The following is an 18,108-nucleotide window of genomic DNA, read 5'->3' as shown; positions in this document are numbered from 1 at the left end:
AAATAAAAAATTATTATTTTAATATATTTTTAAATAATAAATATTTTAAAAAATAATCCTCGTTACCAAACATCTTTTATCCCGGAATACATTTAGTGGCGCAATGAAGGGTAAGTTCGGTACCAGAAACCGTTAAAAGGACAAACTGTTTTGCAAAGAAAAAGAAACGTAAATGGCATCATCATCAACTACAATCTCTCTTTCCCTGGCTATATTTTCTTCTACTACTGCCACTACTCCTTCCTCAACAACTCAAACTAAGACTTCCTCCATTTGCAGCTTCAGATCCCATGAAAGGAACTACTTATCTTCTTTCCCTCCTGGGCACAAGCATGTGTCAGTTACAAGACAGCAAGAACAAAAGCAGTGAGCAAGAGAAGCAGTTCAAATGGGCTCACTTGCTTAGCTTCATCTTCTGTTCTTCCATCAGCTCTTCTTTTTTATTGTGATGGCGTGCTTGTTGATACTGAAGAAGATGGCCACAGGATTTCTTTCCATGAAGTACTCTCCATTCTCTTTGATTAGTCTAATAATTCACTAGTGTAGGTAAATTTGAGTTAGTCTTTTCGGATTCTTTCAAGTGGGGGCTTTGGTTTTGGGTGGGGATTCTTGAATTGTTGGTTTGTGGTTGCTTAGTTTGTGTTGTATACTATACTAACAAGATACTCAGGAAAACAATGGGTTTGATGCGCTGCTGCTTGCTAAGTTGTCCTTATTCTTCCAAACAGGCCATGTATACATTAGCAGCCACCACTCTGGGTGTTGATCCTTCAAGGTACCATCATAGCATATGTTTCATGTCAATACAGGCGATAAAGTCATGTTTCTCTCAAGCTATATACTCATTGACTTTGGGAAGGATCAGTTCCTGTAAGCTACAATCAATTATTTGATAAGATCAACTTCATAATGCTTTTTTCAAGCTTTCTCTTGCTATGTTCTGCTTCTTGAATTGACAGGGGAATTTATGCATGTTCTTGTTATATGATGCCTAGTTTCCTAAAGCTTGCATTCATTAAGCGAGTTAGAAAGTTATCATCTCTTAAGAAATGGAGATGTACAGTAGCCTTCAAACTAAGGGATGATTTCACTATGAGGGTTTTCCCAGAACCTCTTTTTTTATTCCCAAAACCTTTCAAAATCTCAAAACAATCATGATCTGATTTATTCCCTATGAGGGTTCCTAATGCTACTGCAGCAAATTACTTAAAATTAAGGGATGCCGGAGCATATGTTGAGGCTTCGGAAGGACACTACAATACTGTTAACAAACAATTGAATTCAATTCATCGTATGATCTAGCGTTGATCAAACTCTCTTTGTTTTTTTTGTTTCCGGGTGTTATCAAACTTTATTTGTTCATTGATATTGCAGGCATGTTGTATTTTTCAATTTATGTCACAGTATTTATATCTTTTTTAGTGACTTCCCCCATGTTTTTTTAGTAGCTTCAAGTCAGGGCGTACCGTCAAGGAGCATTGGAATGAAAGGTGCTTTGTTCATGAATGATGGGTGACAGTTTTAGTCTCAAGACACCTCTTCGGAATTTCTTTGTTTTTCTTTTCTTTTCCTCTTTGTGAAGAAAGCATTTTAGATAGTGAGAAAACAAATAATAAGAAACCACACACACTTGTACTTTTTATTAATTGAATAATCTATTATTGTCTTTTTTATAAAAGTGCAAGGTCTTTTATTTATAGCTTTTACATCCTGTCTGGATTCTGGATTTTGATCGAGTTATTGAGTTTTGACCGAATTACTAGATTGTTCGGGTTAAATTTTTTTTAAAAAAAATCAAAACAACATAGTAAAAAAAAATAAAAATCAATGAGTTGTAACCAGGTCTTGCCGGATCATACCGGGTTTTTTCTTTCCTTATTTTTTCTTCAACCCAGCCCGGTTCCAGCCCCGGATCAGTCGGGTCCCGTGCCAAGCTAGGTTTTAAAACTATGCTTCCATGAGTTTATTACAAATATATTAATTTTAATTCAAGCCTTTAGTTTTTTATAATCTTACTTCAATCAAACTAATTTAGGAGGTTATCTCTGGGAATCTAGATTAGATTGGATTTCAATAAAAATAGAGATAATTAATTTAGTGTGATCCAGTTAAAAACCTAAATTAATTTGTAAACCTATCAGCCTAAAAAAACTCTGTCAACAACAATTAATTTTTTTCTATGTTATATATATATATATATATATATATATATATATATATATATATATATATATATATATATTAGATTGACATCAAAATCAGCCTCCTTAACTCAGACTTAGATTTAAAAATCATGCTAAAAGGATGAAAGAAATTAATGCATTACAATTTTTTTAGAAAAAAAAAAAAACTGTAGTCTAACGCCAAACAATACTAGACTTGCAACAACTCTTTTTTTTTTTTCATGATGGGAAAGGTCTTCCATCTATTTTTGATATATTTTTTTTTTTTACAATCTTATTGACATGTAACTAATATATGAATGAATCTCTTCAAAAATTCTGAAACGAACAAAAAAAAACTCCCTAGAATTGTTGTATTCCCCACAGGAACGGGCAGGCAAATCAACTAGTTCCCTGCTGATAGAAATTCGGAGGATATGAGAGGACAATGAAGATCTAATCTCTTAATTCTTTTTTTCCCTTGTTAATCACTAAACACTCGTTGACAATTGGAGTTGTATGAAACCAAACTGGGTTTATTATAGAGACACGTGTGCAATCATCCAACATCATTTCTGGAATTACATTTTCACAGCCATATCATCAAGCTGTTGCAATTTTGTCCTTGCTTAACTACTAATCCTGACAGCGACACGAGGACAACCCTGCACTCAATCTAGATACAGACTCTGCTTTGATCATGTTGGACTTGGCAGCATCCAGTAAAGAGTCTGCCTCGAGGGCCTTGTTGAAGCAGTACTTGGCCTCCTCCCACCGACCCTCAGCTACAAATACCAGACCAAGATTGTTAAATGCAGGAGCATAGCCAGGCTGGAGTTCAAGAGCCTTTGTAAACATAGCCTTGGCACGGTCATATTGCTTTTGCTGCCGGTAGAGATTTCCCAGGTTGGAGAATATTGTGTGTGCTTGTTCAGGTGTTGCCCGTGCCAATGCTTCCTTATAGACGGCTTCCGCTTGTGAGGGTTCTTCTGATAATTGTAGTGAGATACCTAGTGACCATACCATTTAATTGTAAGCCCATCTTGTGAAAGAAACACGATTTGAACTACAAGAAATATAGAAATAAATAATCATAAATCTGCTTGTACCCAGATTTGACCACATGTAGCAGCATTCTCTAGAGCGGGAAGCTGCAACCTTGAGATACTTCTCTGCTGCTTTAAATTGTCGGGAACAGAGATAATGCAGACCGAGTTGGTGCCACTGCACCCCATCATCAGGATCCTCAGCAATTGCCTAATTAATATAACAGTGAATAATTGAGAATTTTTATTTTAGATAAGAATTAAAAGGTATATTTTATGTAAAAGATCATGACAGGAATGATAAATATCCAATTTTTTAGTCCCGACATGTTAGATCCTGCATGAAACCTAAATCCATCCAGAAGATGGCAAGATATTCTTTCTCCGCTGCTAAAAAGTTAAGTCAGGTGCCATTGTTCATCATTTCATATTCGTTTATGGATCATAATTTTTTCTTCGCCAGGGGACAATTGTAAGCTGAAAAGGTAATACAAATGAAGAGAATGTGATCATAAATGATTTTGCAAGTATTCATAATCACTAAATAGCAAGATTAGGATGAAGCATCCTTCTTTCTTTTTTTTCTTGTTTTTTTTAAAAAATACTCCTTGTTCTGCTCTATAATTTATCAGTTCAGAGAGCATGGACCATATTACTTTTCTAAGATTAATAAGAATTCAAGTCATCATATAAAAGCACAAACTTCAGGAAAGATCAAAATGTGCATAAATTTAGTGTTCTGTGAAAGAAAGTAGAAGTTTTAAATTGTTAGTGAGAGTTACCATACTTATTTGATAGTTTCCAAATATAAGATGAATGAATTATGCAATAGGAAAAAAGGTACCTGCTTCAAGCTGAAGAGAGCACGCTCTTCCACCTCCATCAACTCATTTGATTCTGTATCAAATGCTGCAGCAATCTCGTGTTGCGCCTTGTGAACCATGCCAAGTCCAGCCCATGCAATGGGAAGATCAATTGGAACAGAATCTCCCTCTCTTAATATTGAAGCCATTTCATTTCCTGCCAAGGAAAGTTGTTCACTAGGATCTTGAGACCTTTCTGCATCCTTTATTCGGTGAACTGCCACAGCATATCGAGTAGACATACAGTTGGGCTCCAGTTTTGCTGCCTGGAAAGCAACAAGTATATCAACAAAGTAATAACTTCAGCTCCATGATTTTAACACAAAAATTGAGAAGGGAAAGAAATGTTGACATATGAATGCATCAGCAACCAGAAGAGTAGTTAATTATCTCATTTAGAAGATATTAAACATGGACGAAGCTATCCAATTGTTCATGATCAGAACTTTTATCTCTTTTTTTCCCCTGGTTTATCATAATATCAAGGAAACCAATGAACAACCTCAACAATGAAGCAATAAATGACAGTAGCAATGAGCCACTAGCACCTTCTCCAAGCACTTGCTGGCACTTCTGTGGTCACCAATCATGAAATATGCATTAGCAAGATTAGCCCAAATATGTGCTGCTTTTGGTTCCAGTTTAAGTGCAGCTAGTAAACACTCCTTTGCAACATTGATAGCTTCAGCCTGATCTACAGAAGCACCTACTCCAGCATTTGCCCCAGCACCTGAGAAGTTAGGAAGAGGGAGCAGGAGCTGTAGTCATGTGAGTTACATCAACCATATATGAATAACAAATGAAGTAGAAGTCGATTGAACTATTCAGTACATCTTAATATTCAAAGCAAGAAATTAACATAAAAAGTCAACAAAGGTCAAGATACATGAAGCTAAAACTCGATTGAAATATACCTGCAACAACCGAACCATATTTAGAAAGAAGAACGGCAGCATAGTTCACAAGGGACGAAGGATGGTTTTGATCTTTAAGGATCAAATCTTGAAAACATTTTGCTGATAGTTCCAAATTTCCACTGCAAGCAAATCAACGGATGAGAAAGATCCAATATCTTACAGAAACCATAACCATATATAGGTGTTCAATTGTACATCTCAATAAATCAAGTGATGATATTAGAGCAACCAGAAAGAGCATTCAATGAGTGAACCCAACAGTACCCAAGCAAATTAATTGATTTCAACACCATTGTAAAGCAAATGAAGATAACTAAAACGAAGAAGAGAATTTTAGGATGCCCATTCCTCATCATCGCTCACGTAAGAGATAAATGTAGAAGTTTCAAAATTCTGTCAACCATCCTTTGCAGAAAGCAACTTAGTGATACCTATAATAACTGGGATAAGATTGAAAAAAATGCCATGCTAAAAGCACATTTCAGAACCTTCAAAAAGCTTTCAAAGGAAATAAATGTGCTTTGAATCCTCTCGACAAAACTGAGATAAAGTGGTCAAGATTGCTCAGAAATGATCATAAACAGCAGATATTTTATACTCATGGCTAAAGATACCTTGCTGGATGACTTTCATCTAATTTATATAAATTATATGCTGCATTTTATGGTCTATTAGATCAAGATACCTATGATTTCTAGTCCCAGCCATTTCAAATTATTGCTGCATATTCTCAAAATATTCCTTGTTCTTTGGCTTCATCATTGAACCAATGCTGCCATTTATCTATTATCAGCAGCCAATGTTAAAACAATCGAGGTTGAGTGGATAACCAAAAGAGCATAAACAGCAATTTCTTACCTTTGCAGGAATGCAATCCCCAAGTTTGCAAGGCAATCGTAGTTGTTAGGATCAACAGCCATCAACGCAGACAAAACTGAAACAGCACTCTGAAAAGAAATGATGCAGCATACCAAGATCATGAAACATCAACTCTCATCACAAACAACAAAAAGATCATTAGTGATAATACCTGCACACGGCCAGATTTAAGAAGTATCAAACCTAGGGTGTTCCAAACAGCTACTTGTCTAATATCCGATTGCATCGACTCCTTCAATTTAAACAGAACGTCCTCAAGCTCTTGCCCTTCAAGTTCCTTCTCCAAGCTATTATCGCCACTAGTTTCAAGCAAAATACACTACAGTACACGCATTCAACAATAAGAATCACATACTTTATCGAAATAATAAATAAATAAACACAAACCTGAGCGTGGTGAATTTGAACTAACGAAAGCAATTTCACACAACAAGAAAAAACAAAATGCACTGCAAAATATAACCAAACCTGGGCGTGGTGAATTTGAACTAAGGAAAGCAAATCCGGCCGAGCTACCTCAGCCTCGCAACGAAGCAATATCTCTTCGGCCTTCTCATAAGCCAAAATCGCCTAAAAATAAAACAAAGTTAACTAACATGAAACAAATCGAATCAATCAGAGAACAAAACGAATTAATTGTGCTCCGAAAACTAACCTTTTGAGGCTGGCTTAATCTTTGGTACATTAATCCAAGTATAAAATGCGCATGTGCATTCTTCGGCATCTTCTTCGCAACATGTAACAATCCCTAAAGAAACCCAATAAAATAATTAACCAAAATTCTAACAATTCATTAAATAAAAATAAAAGGAAAATAAAAAAAGGAAACTCACCGTTTTGAGACTGCTAACTCTCTCTTCACGATAGGAAGAAGGACCTTGGTTAGGCTGGTCATTATCATTATCAGGTCCGTAATCGAGAGGGTTGTCTAATTTACTGTTACGCGAACGTGATTTACCTAATTTACTGCTTGATTTTTTGCCTTCAGTAACTTCTACGGCGGCGTTGTTATCTGCTTCTTTGGATGTTAAGTTAGGTTTGTTATCCTGTGCTTCGTCCTTTAATTTCGTGAGGTCAGATGGTGACAAATGGAGGGAATCGGTGGTGTCGGATTCAGGGGGGTTGGCGTTGAGGTCGGCTAAAATGACGAGTTTGTGAGGAGGTTGGGGAATTTTTGAGGTGGTTTCTGTGGAGTTGGCGTCTACGGTTACGAGTTCTGGTTTTATTGATTGCTGAAGGGCCCGCGCCCAGGGTTGCGGTTGCGACATTTTGCGTCGGAGGTTGGTGCGGAGGAGGAAGACGGAGGCTCTATTTTAGGTTAGAGAGAAATGTTTGGTTAGTTTGGGTACAGATATATACGTATGCAATTGGGTGTGTCCACTAGGCTGCGTTTGGACTCAACTTTGACTTTATTGAATTCAATTTGAAGATGTTCATTGAAATTTTTAAATTAAAGGTAAGGTAAGGTAAGGTGGGTATTTTACAAAAAAATAAATGACCAAAAACTTGTAAGATACTTTGACCATTTAGTTTAGTCTCTAACTAGTTACGTGATATTTTTATTTTAAAATAAAAATTGTATATAAAAGTTTTTTCAATGTATATATAGTTTAGAAAGTCTAAGTTGACATTAAAACTTTTATATATATATATATATATATATATATATATATATATATATATATATATATATATATAATTAAATAAATCGATAATTATATATGTGAATAAAAAAATAAAAATTCATTAACAATATCTAAAAATAAAACTTTAAAAATCAAAAAATAGGTATATATCAATATATTTAATTTCGAAAGACTGAATATTTACCTAGATGTGTTTGCTAAATTTGTTTATTAAAATAATTTTTTATTTAAGAAAATGATAATAGAAATAGAAACACTAATTAAATTGATCGAATAAAATAAAAGAAAAAAATAACATCATGCAAGGCTGTACATATTAGAAATATTATCTGAAAATATTTTTTATTCTAAAAAATAAAATTTATCCGTACAAAAGATTAAAAAAAAATATATGAATCAGAAAAATTCTTCATATTTAAATGTATAACTAAAACAATAATCATCATTTAAAAGAAGCTCTTCAAACAAAAACAAAATGAAAGAGAAAAGGGATACTAATTTAAATATAAATTAAACAAGTTACAGAAAAAACCATAAAAAATCATTAATTTAAAACAATAATTAGAAAAAAAAACATTAATTTAAAAATACTATCCAAAAATAAATATTTTTATTTTTTAAAATAAATTTCAATTATGCAAAACATAAAAAAAATATAGATGAATTAGAATAATCTCTTAAAAAATTAAATACATACAAAATAATTAAAAAAACCACTATTTTAAAAAAAACTAATTACAAAAAATAAAAAATTAGAGAGAAAGGGTATTAATTTAATTATAAGTTATAAAATTATTTAACAAAACACATATAAAAACAACATCATTTTTTTAAAAAGAAAAAATTGTTTGTGTGTGTGTGTGTAAAAGGCCAGACTTATGCTTGACTGCATCGACGATATGTCGTCTGCCCCAATATCTTCTAAGATGAAAAATTCCAGACAATGAGTTGTATGGTTCTTTTCAGATTACAGCCACTATGGTATTTGTAAAAATAGAGTTTGTGTTTTTTTACCCAAAAACTTTTTTTTAACCCATTTGCTTTTACCCAAAACATCTTGACAAACCAATAAATAGCCTTAAAAACCAAAAAAACTACACAAAACACTAAGATCGACCTGAAACCAAAAATCATCTCGAGTTTAGATGTGGTTTTTTAGGAAATCTTAAGGTGTAAAAACAGTTATGTGGAACTCCTCTCATCAAATGGAGCTATTTGTCACCAAGATCAACCATTTTGGTGGTTAAAATTAGTGTCGATGCTAATTTTCTCTCTCTACTATCGAAATTTGACAATCTCTCTCTATTCTCTCAAAGCAAAGATTAAAAAATAACAAAAATAAACTTTTATACCAAAAGTAAATTGCAAAACTATTGAGGAACCAGATAAATATAATTTGTAATGTTTGAGGACTGAAGTAATTTTTTGTGATAACTTTGAAACTATCACTTATTTATGATGTCTTTTCTACTTTGGTCCTTTGTTTTTCAATTTCATCATTGTCAACAAATTTGATTCAATTTTCTTTTAATTTGGCCCAAAAAGGATGCAATCGTGTAAAAAAAATTCAAAGACTAAAATAAAAAAATAAAAATTTTCAACTGCGAACCCATAATAAAATGTGAAAAGGTGACCAAAGCATGAGTGTATAGTGTTTTGGCCGCACAATATAGAGTTTTCTATAATACTTATAACTAGCCAATTGCACGTGTAAACGTGTTACACGAGAACTGAGATTCTAAGTTATTTTTTAACACAAGAAAATAATATGCTAGTATTATGAACACATTTTCTTAGATCATGAAAAACAATTAAGTGAGAAGTGAGAAGTTGATGCATGCATAATATAGATTAATAAATCATACAAATATTTATTAATGGTCACTAAAAACTAAATTGTTAAGATAAAAGATAGATATATAGGATGATATTTAATCTCATGATACGGGAAGTTCTTGAACTCTTTCTTTAATCTAATTATATAAAAATAAAAATGTATTTTCATCCCAAATGCAATAGATTAAATTTTGTAGGAAAAAAATATAATTAAATATAAATTGTTATTTTTTATTAATGTATCTTTCTTAACAAAACATACATCTTCCTTTAGCTATTTTTATTGCATAGAAACATTAATAAACTGAAATACAAAACAAATGTAGATCTATAACCAAAACCTCTGTCCTTTATCAACAAGTTGTTCTTCTTTTTTTTGACAAAATATTTATTTTATCAGAAGCTTTATTTTTTAAACAAAAGCTTATTGTAATCTAAAAAGCAAGTTTAAATAATAAAATGATGAATTGATAATTTTAACACGAATGTATTAAAAAATTATAACAATAATAATGTTGAGAAAAAATATATAAAAATGTAAGATAAAAATTTTAAAAATAGATATTTCATATGCATTTAGAAAATTATGCGTATTAAATTGATATACAACTATTCAAAAAGTAATATTTTAATATTATCATGAAAAACGTTAATATCATTTTAAAATAATTACATAATTGGATCATCATTTAGACAAATTTATTTTAAAATAATTCAATTTAAAAACATGAAAAGAAGAAAAAACAATGGGATTAAAAAAACAAAGATCCAGGCACGCATGGGCTAGATATATACACCTGGGCCCCATGAAACCCAAGCCCACTCCTTCAATCTCTTTTTTTTTTTTTTAATGGATGAATGACATGCCATTTATTTTTTATTTTAATTTGGTGAACAACTAGTCACCTGCTTGCCATCTTCTTATCACGAGATATAGCTTTAATGACTAAAAAATTGGGGTCGAAATTTTTCAACCATTTTCATCTAAAAATATATAAAAATATATACATTTTATACCTCTATAATCTCATCTCTAACTACAAAATACATTATAATTGACCTAAAAAACTCTTAATCAAATCAAACAACACATCACAAACATCAATCTACTTTTTCCAGCAATGATTGATGGTGAAAAAACCAGCCACCTAAAAGATCTCTCCTCAAAGTTTTTTGGGGACTACCCTCCCTCATCTATCATGACACGGGAACTGATACATAAAACAAAGAAGATTGGGATCGAAATGAAAATTTAAAAAGGGATCAAATTAGGAAAGAAATAAATTGAGGGACTAGAGTGTAGATTTATTTGCCTTTTGAACATTAAACATAAAAAAAGGTTGCTACTTATTGGCAATGTCCTTGTTCTTTTAATGGGCACGTGCAAACATGCAATCTAAAAAGAGAGAAAAAAAATCAAGGACAATAATAAAAAGGAACTTTTACCTTACCAAATTGAAAAAAAGAAAAACAACCTTAAAGGTATAATAAGAAAATTAGCCAATGCTATAGTGCTTATGAATAGGAAAAACGAGATAGGATAACCGTAGCTTGAAGATCAAAGATTAAGTGTCCAATAAAAAAGATTAATCAACGCTATGATGATTATGAATAAGAAAATGTGAAAGGATAAATAGTAATGCTACAATAAAAAGCTAATCTCTTTTAATTTTATATCAAAAGCAGGTGAAGTGCATTTCCTAGCAATGCCATTGGCCCTATTAAATTTCAATCAAAAATAAATTTTAAAATATAAAAAAATATTTTAAAAAACAATTCTCTGCCTAACTAAGAAATTATCATCAGCAAAACCATCCTAAAATGAGAACTAGGAACATGAGAATTATTGTGCTTCAGGGAAATCAGAGGAAGGGAAGGAAACAAGTAATCCTAACCATCATCACAGAGCATGTACAGCAACATCACAGGGAATTTATTTCCCCTCTTTTTTAACATACTCTTTTGGATGCAAGATGCGCCTAAAGCTAGGTCGTCAATAACACAAAGAAATAACCAACTTTACACACTGACTGGGATCATGAGAATCTCCATCGGATAAGCACAAAAAAGAGAGACATCAGACGGAATCTAAACATATCCTATATCTATACCTATCCACCTTTCAGCAGTACAGAGAGGCAATAGGTAACAACATACATGAGAATGACGAGAGGAAATATGCTTTCTTCTCAAGTACCTGCCATGGCGTTTGAGGAGCCGACCGCAACAGATGACCCCAAAGGTGCAAGCAGCCAACCCTTTTTCTGGGCATACTCTACATAGAAGCTAAATTTCTCCTCTGCATTCGGAATGTCAAGAGCCAGATCATCCATTCCATCCTTGATACGGTTGAAGCCTTTGGTCATCTGATTGATAGTGATCAGGCCTTCATTGAAACACACTTGGAGCAGATCCAGCATCCTGTCATTCTTCTTCTCCATTGCCATGACCAATGCCTTCTTCACCACCTCATGGTTAAAGAAAGGCATACCAAGATCACGAATACATTGGCAGGCTTCGCCAACAACACCCCCACTTTCATACTCCTCCAGTAGCTTTAAGATCTTGTCCTTTGCATCTTCCACAGCCCAGCCAGTTCCTCCTCCCCAACACCTCAAGAGCCTCTCGCCAGCATGGCGGGCAGCAATAAGTGATCGAGCCATGCGCACCGTCTCACTTCCACTGCAGTTTGGTGGCAACTTGCTGCCTATCTCCTCTAGATTCAAAGGAGCCAAGACGTCATCAATTACAGCCCTAGCTAGAAAGAGTGCAAGCTCGTTTGAAGCATCCAGAATGTCCAGCGCTGTATCTTCTGCAGATTCCAGAAGCATGACGAAACCGTTAACTATGTCATCAGTTGAAAATATCTCAATGTGAAGAGCTGACAGTAGCACAGATGCCATTTCCTTCTCCCTGTTCTTCCTGTCCATGGCAAGGGTGATGAGCTTTTTCAGGAAGATTGGGTTACACTCAGGCATTCCAAGATCTTCAAGACTTCGAATCAATTCAGGGATGTCATCTGAGAGAAAATACTCATGAATTATTGTCACAACCTCCTCCTTAAACCGCTTAACCTTTTCATATTCAGCTTGTACTTGTCCATCTTCACCTGAAGATTTCATGAATGAAGCATCAAGCCATCCTTCAGCAATAGCTTTGGGGATGAGGGATTGAAACAAGGATTTGGCAGATGGAATATCAAGAGCAAGGTCATCAAGGCTCTCTGTCAATCGAGCAAAACCCTTTGCCATTTGACTGGAACTTATCAGGCCTTCTTCGGAAGCTTCTTTCAACAGCTTCAATATAAGTGGTTCTGCAGTTCGGATCTCCATGGCAAGAACCAAAGCCCTCTTGACAACCTCATGATGAAAGAATGAAACTCCCAACTCCCTTATGCACCTGCAGGCTTCAACAGCATCTCCACTCTCCACATATTCCCTCAACAGATCCGCAATTTTTTTCTTCACTTCCTCAACAGTGATGTGGGTGCTTCCACCCCACTTCCTCTCCACAAGTTCTGCATGGTGTGGAGCTGAAAGATAGCTCTTTTCAGCAGTTTGGAGAACTTGAAATCCTTTCGAGGATTCAGGTAAGGTCTTCTTTGCTCTGGTGAGGAAAGCAGGAGGAAGGATATCATCAACCACAGCACGAGCTATGAATAAAGCAAGGATGTCAACTGCATCCAGTATGTCCACTGCAAGATCATCAGCAGACTCTAGAAGTATGACAAACCCATCTCTGATCTGGGATGGGCTGATGACATCAGCATACAGCGCAGAAAGCAAAACTGAAGCCATTTCCTTCTCCTTATCATGCCTGTCCATGGCCATGGAAACAAGTCGCTTGATAAAGTACAGATGATATTCGCTAGACCCAAGTTCTCTGAGGTCAGATGCAGCCACTTCCACATCACCAGTGCTAAAGTACTCCTCTATTATTGAAACAACAGCCTTCTTGTAGTCATCTAAGGGATCTGAGATGGTTGCCCCAACAAGCTGATACGGCTCCTGTACAATGGTAGGACAGAAGAGAGCAATCTATAAGTCATGACAGGAGAATTGACCCAAATTGTTCAGAGGTGAAGCAAACAAGAAAAAAAAAATATAGTAGCCCTACAAAACTAAGCTGCAGGCATATACATTTACCCAAAAGCCTCGACAAACCCAAAATGATTCAAAATGACTGGGGATGAATGAATCACATTTCAGGTAGAGACTTACCTCTCCACTGTCATAATTTGGATCACTCCGATCAATATGGGATTCGCCACCAGTGTCCAGCAGTTTTCCCCATGTTCCCTTACCACCAGCACCATCTTAAACCATAAAAAAAGAAGACAAACACTAATCAGCATAAAGATGTCCTGATAATCTTCTATAAAACAATGTGTGCAAGTCAAAATAATACATTTTTTTTTATCTATTATTGGCCATACTTGCAGGATTGTGTAAACAAACTAATCTAAAATGCACTAATTGGTTCTCTCTTCATTATAAGTTGGTTATTCAATGTAAACTAAAGATTAGTTTGCATTATCCAAACAGTGAGGCCTTGCTGTTCAAGAGAGTTTTACACTACAGTGGCACCAAATTGCAACACAAAAATGCATAGAGCAGTTTTTCCAGGTTCTGAATCCCAAAGGAACCATTGTCTCTCTACAGACTAGACTCCCCCCAACCCAAAAAACCCAGTTTTCCAGAGTGAAGATACTTGTATATCATCAAATATGTAGTATTTAGTTTTCTTCAATCAGCATCATCAGCGTATAACAAATATTAGACTACTCTAGAATTAATGCCCCCTTTAGAATTACCACTGCTTAGCTTTCAATTTGCCTCTAACCATCAAATGAAATGTTAACAATGAAACAAGTATTATGGCCCTTGACTAGCCTAGTGAAAGTTATATCCAGGTCATTCGCTCTGTGAAGGTTATTCGAGATCATTCAGAATAAATATTTCACGTGCTATGCTGATCAGTGTAGGCAATGAAGACAAATTAATTAATGTATCAGCACTTACTAACTCAGATCTTATAACTATCCATGCACTAAGAAGAAAACAAGACATCTCCTCAGCCAGAAATTATGGTTCTTATCATCCATAATATCCAAAAAAAGTACAGAAAATAGATGCAAAAATAAAATTATCACAGATATAAAGATAATTAATCTTCTAAATGTAGATAAAATGCTTCCAAGACACGCATAAAAAAGCTAAATTATAAAGGGGAAATCCAAAGGAAACATTCTCATCATCAAACATTCGAATGAATATTCTCACTTCAGTAAAGTGTCAAAGACCTAACAAGCTTAAACTATGTGATAATGATTATTAAATTCACTAAAGTAAGCTGCAGTGAGTCGTTTCACACTTTCTCAAACAAGAAGCTCGCTGTTTGTAGGTATTCAATCAGTTATCATATTATCTCCCAGTCATTCCATTTCACGACTATTTGCTTTTTTGATCTATCCAAACATACTTTTTCTGGAATCTAGAAAGCTAATTAAGCCATGTTCTAACCTCCATCCAACATATCCCCTTCCAATCCCTCAAATATATTTAAAATAATCTATAAAAATGTCATCCCAAAATACCATGGTATGACCACACTGGATCTTCAGACATGACCATATACAAGTATCATATAATGCTACATCCAATTTTAGATTAAACTCAAAACAAAGGAAACTACACCGCCATTAATAATATTCGAAGCTATTACTCACAAGTCATAATACAAAAATAACAATCACACAAAAAACAAGCATTCCATTTCCAACCCACCTTTCTTAACACGCACAAGCTTCCCCGAGTGCGATCTCCTGACATGCCTCACAGCAATCCCAGCATTAGTTGCTTTCCCGGCAGCAGGAACTTTTAAGTGATGTTCAGAAAACAATTGTGATGGGGATTTAGGCGACGAAGACAAACCCTTGGGAGACGATGACAAATTCTCTGCATTTTGGCTGGCTATTTTCAGCATTTTCCTCTGCTCACCCGTCAGAAATCCCTCACCCGTCGCCATTTACACTTGTTCAATTCTATACAATCCTCAAATCTAAACTACAAATCAACAAAAATAAATAAATAAATAGTAAGTAAATCTGGTAAACAATCTTATCTTATCTTCTTCTAAATGATTTTAAAAACTCATTGAATAAAAAAAATCAGTTTTTTTATATTTTATTAATATAAAAAATGATGGAAACTTAAGATTCAAAATGCTCAGTTTCTTACACTTTCCCTCCTTTTCTCAGTAACCAAACACCACTCAAAGAAAACAAGAACTGACAAAATCAGAGAGGGAGAGAGATTGAACCTTTGTACACTTGAAGAGAAAGAAGATAAAATATAAGAACCCGAGCCCGATACTTCTGTACTTGGCCCGGATCTCGAGCCAAGACAGACAGGAGAAGCAATCGGATCTCCAAACCGGACAACCTCCGATTCGAAGAATCCAAAAAAAAAAGAGCAAGAATATAATTGAATTGAAAAGTAAACCCCAGATGAAACGAAACGGGGCTCCGAAATTAGTGGATCCTGGAGGCTACGGTTATTTATAGGTCGAGCAGTAAGAGCAACGCATGTCTCAATCTGAAAGAGAGACAGGGAAGGAAATGGATGAGAACAAAGGAAAGGGAAGAGCGCAAGTGTCTGTTATTTATAGGGAGGCTACGGTTAAGGGTACACGTCACCGGGATTTTCTGGGTATATTATCGCTTTGATTATCCACGTGGCGTTATGTCAACAGGCTGTTCTCTGTCTTTTGTGTCCACTCGGCGGAATTGGAACCTCTTTAGGGTTTTTTCAGCAACGTCAGTTACTAAACTGCCCCTCTAGGGATTCCATAGTCCATCCATAGTTTTTTTTTTTTTTTTTGGAATTTTTTTTGAAGAAAATAAGAATGGATAAATGGAATCTTGCATGACAAGAAAAAATGGAAGGAATAATTGGCAAGGTTGTGTTTTTGGAAAGTATAATTAATGTTTTCTTTTAGGGTAAGGAATTGGGTTTGAAAATGATGGGGATAATATTAAAAGAATGTTATAATCAAATTAATTAATTAATTAGCTTCAAGAAATTGTTTGAGTGGAAGATTGTGCAACATTGAATGTGTGATTTTGAGATTTACTTGCATTGAAAGAATCTTTTTAATCTCAAAAGCAAAGTTGTCAATTCCGTTTTGGTAGGTGTTTTGTTTTTTCAATTAGAATGGAATGTTTCAGTTTCAGAGTGTTTCGGCATGCCATTTCGAAGTTGTACTGTTGAATATATATATATATTCAATAAACATAATTCAAATTCAAGATAAATTAATTATAAATTATGCAATACAAACACAATGCCAAACAAATATAATTTTAAAATTTAAAATATTTCTAAATTGTCAAGATTAAATAGATCTTTAACTTAAAGTAATTCAACTTAAACAAAATATCAAAATATTATGAAAATAAAATGTTTTAACACAAATATTTTAAATATAAAATTAGGTCAATGTTATCAAGGCTAATAGAATCTAAAACATCCATTATTTTGCTCAAATTCCTATAAAGTATAAATATGAAAAAAACAACATGAATATAAATCATATATATTAGTGATAAATCTAATTTTAAAAAATTAATATCATTGTTAATGAAAATAGTAACAATAATTTTCAATATTATTATTAATATCATTGTTATTAAAAATAGTAATGAAAAATAGTTTTTTATAATTGGGTGGTTTAATTAATTAAATTGAACAAGGTTCAATTTGATTCAATGGCTTTTCAAGAGCAGAACGGAACATGTGGAATGAAACTGGAACATTCTGGGCGGAATTTAGCCGAAAAATCCGGAACGGATCGAGATTTAAAATGAGATGAAATTTGTTCCGTTTTGTTCCGTTTTTTGAATTAGCATGGAATGTTTCGGTCATTCCGGGAGAAACGGAACAGAATTGACAACCTTGCTCAAAAGTGGTGTGTTTGTTAAAATGAAAATATAATTTGTTTTTATTTTATTTCTTTCTAGTTCCAACTTTATTTTGATTGTCATGAAAATTAATGATGCAAATAAGAATAATATAATTATTTTATTCAGGTTTTAATGATACAAACATTAGACACAACACCGATATATAAAAAAAATAATAAATATAAAATCTATCAAACAACCATTTCAATTTAAGATGACGTTTATAAAGCAATTTTGTATTGCTTTCTAATATATTCTCTCAAGTGGTAGCTTTTTTATCTTTAAAACTTACACATGTTCATTACCGCCTAAAAATTATGAATGGTAAGATTTTAACTTGTGATCTCTGGGTGATAAAACTCTGATATTATTCTGTTTTTAAATATTATTTTTGGGAGGATCTTGGCACTAAGTCTTCATTGTCACAAGTCTTATTATGATATATATTTTTTTATCTTATGTAATGTATTAAGCTTCATCTTTTTCTTGATTCACTTCATTTGAAAAAACTTTCTTCAAATTGATGATGTTTTAGATGAAGGAGAAAGGGATGCTTTTTACTTGTTTAAACAATCCAGCAATAAAATGAAAAGGAAAGCAATCCCTGTTGACGAATGCTAAAAGACAAGTAAAGTTCATATAAAAGTAACAAAAGCCGGTTTATCCATCCATAAAAAGTATCACCTAAATAAATAATTAAAAGATTCCTAGATTCTACTAGTTTATCCCCCCCTCGTTTTCACTATTTTTCACTATGAGTTGAGCAAATTTCTTGAAACTTAAAAAAAATACATAT

The 18,108-nt window shown here is 33.7% G+C and overlaps 2 protein-coding genes and 1 long non-coding RNA gene across 6 annotated transcripts; 1 reads left to right on the top strand and 2 right to left on the bottom strand.

Annotated features, from left to right (window-relative positions):
* The first annotated feature begins 92 nt into the window (after window positions 1-92).
* LOC127904114 (uncharacterized) lies at window positions 93-922 on the top strand. Its single transcript, XR_008056991.1, has 2 exons — window positions 93-501; window positions 729-922. It is a non-coding gene; the product is annotated as an uncharacterized LOC127904114 (long non-coding RNA).
* A 1,755-nt stretch (window positions 923-2,677) lies between these two features.
* On the bottom strand, window positions 2,678-7,416 carry LOC7484444 (probable UDP-N-acetylglucosamine--peptide N-acetylglucosaminyltransferase SEC). Its single transcript, XM_002318065.4, has 10 exons — window positions 6,701-7,416; window positions 6,523-6,615; window positions 6,336-6,437; window positions 6,019-6,186; window positions 5,847-5,935; window positions 4,986-5,107; window positions 4,620-4,801; window positions 4,053-4,337; window positions 3,272-3,419; window positions 2,678-3,172 (listed from the first exon to the last, which is right to left on the bottom strand). Exons 1-10 carry the CDS (start codon window positions 7,133-7,135, stop codon window positions 2,799-2,801), a joined length of 1,998 nt encoding a protein of 665 aa, XP_002318101.3. The 5' UTR covers window positions 7,136-7,416; the 3' UTR covers window positions 2,678-2,798.
* A 3,845-nt stretch (window positions 7,417-11,261) lies between these two features.
* LOC7484443 (MA3 DOMAIN-CONTAINING TRANSLATION REGULATORY FACTOR 1) lies at window positions 11,262-15,991 on the bottom strand. 4 transcript variants are annotated; one of them, XM_024582150.2, is made up of 4 exons: window positions 15,589-15,991; window positions 15,136-15,409; window positions 13,570-13,664; window positions 11,262-13,356 (listed from the first exon to the last, which is right to left on the bottom strand). In XM_024582150.2, exons 2-4 carry the CDS (start codon window positions 15,374-15,376, stop codon window positions 11,539-11,541), a joined length of 2,154 nt encoding a protein of 717 aa, XP_024437918.2. In that variant the 5' UTR covers window positions 15,377-15,409; window positions 15,589-15,991; the 3' UTR covers window positions 11,262-11,538. The 4 variants fall into 4 exon arrangements, with proteins under 4 accessions (XP_024437918.2, XP_002318100.2, XP_024437916.2 ...); XM_002318064.4 differs by having other exon boundaries at window positions 15,136-15,414; window positions 15,671-15,991; XM_024582148.2 differs by having other exon boundaries at window positions 15,671-15,991.
* Between the last annotated feature and the right edge of the window lie 2,117 nt (window positions 15,992-18,108).

This window comes from Populus trichocarpa, chromosome 12 (genome assembly GCF_000002775.5).
Source record: "Populus trichocarpa isolate Nisqually-1 chromosome 12, P.trichocarpa_v4.1, whole genome shotgun sequence".
NCBI lineage: Eukaryota > Viridiplantae > Streptophyta > Magnoliopsida > Malpighiales > Salicaceae > Populus > Populus trichocarpa.
Note: the sequence above shows the minus strand (reverse complement) of the source record. Positions and strands in the feature narration are given on the sequence as shown.

Bases quoted from the DNA above. Each gene is read 5' to 3' on its own strand.
- LOC7484444 (XM_002318065.4), bottom strand. From the start codon at position 7,135: ATGTCGCAACCGCAACCCTGGGCGCGGGCCCTTCAGCAATCAATAAAA. The intron at 5,936-6,018 runs GTATTATCACTA...ATTTCTTTTCAG, and splicing joins TTAAATCTGGCCGTGTGCAG to AGTGCTGTTTCAGTTTTGTC. The intron at 5,108-5,846 runs GTAAGAAATTGC...ATTTGCTTGCAG, and splicing joins GGGATTGCATTCCTGCAAAG to TGGAAATTTGGAACTATCAG.
- LOC7484443 (XM_024582150.2), bottom strand. From the start codon at position 15,376: ATGGCGACGGGTGAGGGATTTCTGACGGGTGAGCAGAGGAAAATGCTG. The intron at 13,665-15,135 runs GTGGGTTGGAAA...TTATGGTTTAAG, and splicing joins GCTTGTGCGTGTTAAGAAAG to ATGGTGCTGGTGGTAAGGGA. The intron at 13,357-13,569 runs GTAAGTCTCTAC...ACCATTGTACAG, and splicing joins CAAATTATGACAGTGGAGAG to GAGCCGTATCAGCTTGTTGG.